The sequence below is a fragment of the Electrophorus electricus genome, chromosome 4 (genome assembly GCF_013358815.1).
Source record: "Electrophorus electricus isolate fEleEle1 chromosome 4, fEleEle1.pri, whole genome shotgun sequence".
Lineage (NCBI taxonomy): Eukaryota > Metazoa > Chordata > Actinopteri > Gymnotiformes > Gymnotidae > Electrophorus > Electrophorus electricus.
In genome coordinates this window covers 12,400,736-12,406,735 of record NC_049538.1, presented here as the reverse complement: position 1 = coordinate 12,406,735, position 6,000 = coordinate 12,400,736, and the positions used below count along the sequence as shown (strand labels likewise).

At 49.0% G+C, this 6,000-nt stretch overlaps 1 protein-coding gene across 7 annotated transcripts in view; it reads left to right on the top strand.

Moving 5' to 3' along the window:
- Positions 1–6,000, top strand: part of veph1 (ventricular zone expressed PH domain-containing 1) — a 63,349-nt gene that overhangs the window by 35,606 nt on the left and 21,743 nt on the right. For all 7 annotated transcript variants that reach the window (XR_004775868.1, XR_004775869.1, XM_035525139.1 and 4 more), the window contains exons 9-11: positions 160–509; positions 2,680–2,819; positions 3,111–3,245. Coding sequence is in view for 5 of the 7 variants with exons in the window: in XM_035525139.1 (XP_035381032.1) it covers positions 160–509; positions 2,680–2,819; positions 3,111–3,245 (625 nt within the window). In the remaining 2 variants the exon portion in view is untranslated. The remainder of the gene's footprint in view (positions 1–159; positions 510–2,679; positions 2,820–3,110; positions 3,246–6,000) is intronic.

Genomic DNA, 6,000 nt, shown 5'->3' with positions numbered 1-6,000 from the left:
CTTTCTCTCTCTCTCTCTCTCTCTCTCTCTCTCTCTCTCAATTCACTGTATCAGGAACAATTTTGCCGAAGCAAATAATTTTGTGGAACATGAAGATAATGGTTCTAATAGCCATAAGTAATAAAGTGTTTTATCTCCCGCTCTCTGTCTCTCTCTCAGGTCAAAGAGCTTGGCTGTTCGTGCTGCATGTTCACGTTCCACTAATCCCGACGGCACCCTGGATGGAGAAGGGGTGGAGCAAAGCACAGAGCACCACCTGAACGACCACGCCCTCGGCCCAGAGACCGGCGTGCCTGTCTCCCTTGTGCAGGAGAAGCACAGTGACCCCACGGAAAGACACCCTCCCTCCAACATGGCCTCGTATGCGGAGGCTGGACATATGGAGGGGGCGGTTCCTCAGGAGGGTGACCGCCTCTGGACACACCTCCGCGACAACATGGAGAAGATCAGAGCGTTCTGCTCGGAGATGATCAAACAGATCCCCATACCGGACCAATGCACCATTGAAGGTATAACCAAACATCGCGTGTTTTGATGTCTCAGCATTCGCACTGCTTGGAATTTTTTCATGTTATTACAGATTTGGTCAATTTTGGTCAATTTCAAGTAAAAACTACTCACAGTGGGCAAAATTCAGCAGCATCTCATTCTACTGTAGTACTTGTGTGTTGTAGGTAAGCGCAATTACTGGTACTAGTTATTGTATTTGAGAGCTGTTGGGAAGCATGGTGAACGCGCTGGTTGTGGGGTGTCGTAGATCTCTCAGCAGCGGGGCCTCAGAGGAGCCACTTTCACATGCTACCTTCACACCCTCACTACCACACACATGCTGTTCTGCACTTTCATGCAACTTAGTATCTCCCCTACAGAGAATAAGGAAGCTAATTCATCAGCCTGTGTGTGTGTGTGTGTGTGTGTGTGTGTGTGTGTGTGTGTGTGGTGGCAGGAGGCACCGAGTTAAATCATACACTCCAGTCCATACGGAAAGTGAAAGTAATATTTTAAAATGAAGGTAATATTTTGAAGTGAAGATAATATTCGAGGCAGATGTGTCAGCAGATAGAGACTGATCGTGTGCTGGGAGCACTGGTGCGTAGCCACGTGCGTGTCTGACGTCACCAAGCAATCAAGAGTCTGTCTTCGGCCTTCTTTCTTCTGCCGTCTGGCATTTTGCGGAACGTAAAATTTTCCATGTTTTCTCAGCGTCGGTGTTTCCACTCCCACTGCTGAACCTGTGCCTTTTACCCCCCCCCCCCCCCCCCCTTTTTTTGTTAACCCATCCGCTGCCATCCACACGGCTGTTGTGGTTGGTTTAAAAAGTCCCTTAAATCAAACTACGTCTGAATATTCTGTTTACTCCCCATTAGTGGGATTTCTTTAATATGCAGCGCTGTCGGACGGCAACCTCGTGACTGTGTGTTCACGTCACCCGTGCCGCCAGGCTGGACCGGGCTGGCACGTCACGGCGCCCGCTGCACACCACGCGCCCCGGCCTGGCAGTAATTACTGCGGCCCTGCACCATCCACTAATACGCTCCGCTCTCCGAACGTAGCTAGCCTGAGCTCGGAGAACTTTTACAAGCCACACAGCAGGGAGACGCCAGCCATGGGTTTCTGCTTTGATCTCCCTCCGATATTTACAGCTGACACGCAGGCAACATGTCCACAGTGCTTATTAGTTCCTGCTGCGGCACTGATAGCATCGGATAAAAAAAACCAAACAAAACTACCACAGCTGGGATGGAAGAAGTGAAGGGAAAGTGGAAGGACTCGGCATGTCCTCTCACGACTGATGTGTGGCCCCGCTGGGATTATGGCAGCCTGAGCATCTGCAGGGCGGAGGAGCGGGGTCACCAGCAGGGTCAGATCCATCCCTAAACAGAACCATCTTACACACACACACACACACACACACACACACACACACACACACACACACACACAGATATACAGACACACACACGCACATGCGCGCACACACACACACACACAGACACACGCACAAACACAGATATGCAGACACACATTCAGACACTCACTCATGCAAACACATACACACACACACACACTTATCCACATGCATACACGCATGCACACATATAGATACATGCACACACACACACACACACACACACAGCAGGCCCCATGTGAACATCTTTGCGTTGACCGTGACACGTGTCCTTCAGGTAGCTTCCTGCTTCCAGACTGCTCAGGTCGGGCTCGGTCATTGCCGCCCTTTGAACACTCAGATCTGTTTATCTTCCAAAACGTCCTTACTGCCACATTAAGAGGGCAGAGGCCAGTCAGCACCTTGCCCTAAGCAGCAGGGTGAACTCAGACTGACATCACTGCACTGAGCGTGTGTGTGTGTGTAAGATCGGCCCCAGTGGTTAATCCTTGGAGAGATCATGTGATCTCTAGAGAGGAAGTGATCTCACTGTTGTCAGGGTTATGTGGTGACTCTGCTGCGTGAAACTGCCAAGCTGCTCCTCTTCCTCTGTGAGGTGGAGGGATGAGACATTAGGAGTGGGGACAAATGATGGGTCCTCTAAGGTATGTGGAGGTGTGTGTGTGTGTGTGTGTGCGTGTGTGTGTGTGTGTGTGTGAAAGCACATCTTCCTGAGTGACATGGTCTACAGACAGTGTCCAGTAAGCCCTTGGTGTGGGTGTGTGTTGCAGACTCCCAGCGAGGCTGTGTGGCTAAGCTGTCCTTCTCCTGCCCACTCAAGGGTCATTACTGTCTGTATGGGAAGTCCAGCTTCTCTGTGTGCAGCCGCCAGCCCCACCTCTGGATACAAATCATGCTGCTCGCAATGCAGGTGAGTGTGTGTGCGTGTGTGTGCGCGTGTGTGTGTGCGCGTGTGTGTGTGTGTGTGCGCGTGTGTGTGTGCGCGTGTGTGTGCACATGTGTACTGATGGTGCATACACTGATGGGGTGAGTGTGTGTGTGTGTGTGTGTGTGCGCGTGTGTGTGTGTGTGCACATGTGTACTGATGGTGCATACACTGATGGGGAGAGTGTGTGTGTGCGTGTGTGTGTGTGTGTGCACGCACATGTGTACTGATGGTGCATACACTGATGGGGAGAGTGTGTGTGTGTGTGACCTGCAGAGTAAGAGCAGTAACCCGCTGAGCTGCGAGGATGTGTGTGTGCAGCAGCTCCGGAGACTGTGGGAGCAGGCCCAGCTGAAGGGAGGACACAGCTTTGAGCTGGCTGTCACTCAGAGTGCGTCCCCACAGAAGAAGGTACACACCCCCCTCCACCCCTGTTTTCCTCTCACCTTTACTCTCTTCCTCTTGACATTTCTCCTCCTCTCTCTTGTTTCTCCACCATTCTTTCTTTATTGTTCTGTCTCTCTCTCTCTCTCTCTCTCTCTCTCGCTCTCGCGCGCTCTCTCTGCCCATGTAGCCTCCCTCTCAAAACCACTGCCCAGACAAGGGGGACACCGAGACTTCTAATTTTGCGTGTGCTCATTTGCATTTAATAATTTGCATAAGATCATTTGACCCTTTCACTCATCACATGTCCCGAAAGCACCTGACGCATCACAAGTGACCCCTCACTTCCTGTTTGCTCTGCATACTTCACTTCTAACCTATAATCCCTCACCTCTCCGTTGACCTAACAATATTTATCAGGTATTTCAAAATAAGAGTTCCAAACAGGACTAACTCAAAGTCCTCTTGATGTAACATTAGGACGTGAAGACTACCAGTCTGTATTTCCATGCTTGTTAAATCCACAGATCAGCTAATAAGGGGCTCAACACAACACACACCGATAGTCCTACTGAGGCGCTACAGAAATGACCACACTGGAGGCTCAACTCTGACAGCATTACAGGACTCACCACAATAACAATCACCAAACATGCTCTGAGGTCAAAGTTCACAAGAGCCTTTAAGATTCTGTGCTGTTCTTCGGTCATCCTGTCATACATTATCTTAACCAGAATGTCAGATCTGGATATGATCAACACCAGTAGTAGAACACATCTGTTACCTGCAGCTTTCTTGAGTGTGTGTGTTCATAGCTTGTGCTAACCATATGGGATGTTTACGTCTGGCACACGGCCATGTGCACACATATGAACATACTGAAGCGCACACACTTTTTTCTTTTCATCTTCTAAACCACTTAATCCAGTCCAGGGTCATGGGGGCAGCGCCTATCCCAACAGAACAGAACACAAGGCAGGAACCAACCCTGGACAGGACGCCAGTTCATCACGCGCGCGCGCGCACACACGCACACACACACGCACACACACACACACACACACACACACACACACACACACACACACACACACACACACAAGAGCAAACAGTATTACACACACACACACACACACACACACACACACGCACACACACACGCACACACACACACACACACACACACACACACACACACACACACACACACACACAAGAGCAAACAGTATTACACACACACACACAAGAGCAAACAGCATTACACACACACACACGCACACACACACACACACACACACAAACACGTCGGGTGACCAGCACAGGGAGGTCAGGCTTACTCCACACAGGCTACAGGAGCAGTGAGGCTGCACTGCTAACCACTGGGCCTCCACACTGCTATGTTTAAGTACACTTCCCAATGAACCTATGATTTGTATACTTCTGTACGTAACTTCAACAAAATAACGTCAGTAACCAAAAATAACGTTATTGTCTCTCTTAACATTTCCAACATACCCTGCAGTTTGTGTTAAAACGGGAAAAAAAATAAGCAAGTGTCCACACATTATTATTTTCACACACACACACACACGCACGGACACACACTTGGTGCATGACAGGAGTCTATTTACCTAAACTCATAAACCTTTCCTTTTTGAAGGTAAAAAAAGGTCCTTGTGTTGCCGTGACGCCACCCTGGCCTCTGACTGGTCATGTGATTTATTCTCTGTTCTACTTTTAAAGGACTAACCCTAACCCTAACCCTAACCCTGAAGGTCAGGAGAACATAGGCACAGACATAGGCTAAAGATTGAGAGAATACAAGAGCAAACAGCCTTACACAGAACACACACAAGATCAAACAGCCTTACACACCGCACACACAAGAGTAAACAGCCTTACACACCGCACACACAAGAGTAAACAGCCTTACACACTGCACACACAAGAGTAAACAGCCTTACACACTGCACACACAAGAGTAAACAGCCTTACACACTGCACACACAAGAGTAAACAGCCTTACACACTGCACACACAAGAGTAAACAGCCTTACACACTGCACACACAAGAGTAAACAGCCTTACACACCTCACACACAAGAGCAAACAGCCTTACACAGCACACACACACACACAAGAGCAAACAGCTTTACACACACACACACACACACACAAGAGCAAACAGCCTTACAGACCGCGCGGGCACACACACACACACACACACACAACAGCATTACACACAGACAAACACAAGAGCCTTACAGAGCACACACACACACACACACACACACAAGAGCAAACAGCATTACACACACACACACACACAAGAGCAAACAGCATTACACACACACACACACACACAAGAGCAAACAGCCTTACAGAGCGCGCGTGCACTCACACACACACACACACACACACACACACACACACACAACAGCATTACACACAGACAAACACAAGAGCCTTACAGAGCACACACACACACACACACACACAAGAGCAAACAGCATTACACACACACACACACAAAAGCAAACAGCATTACACACACACACACACAAGAGCAAACAGCATTACACACACACACACACACAAGAGCAAACAGCATTACACACACACACACACACACAAGAGCAAACAGCATTACACACACACACACACAAGAGCAAACAGCATTACACACACACACACACACACACACAAGAGCAAACAGCATTATACACACACACACACACACACACAAGAGCAAACAGCATTATACACACACACACACACACAC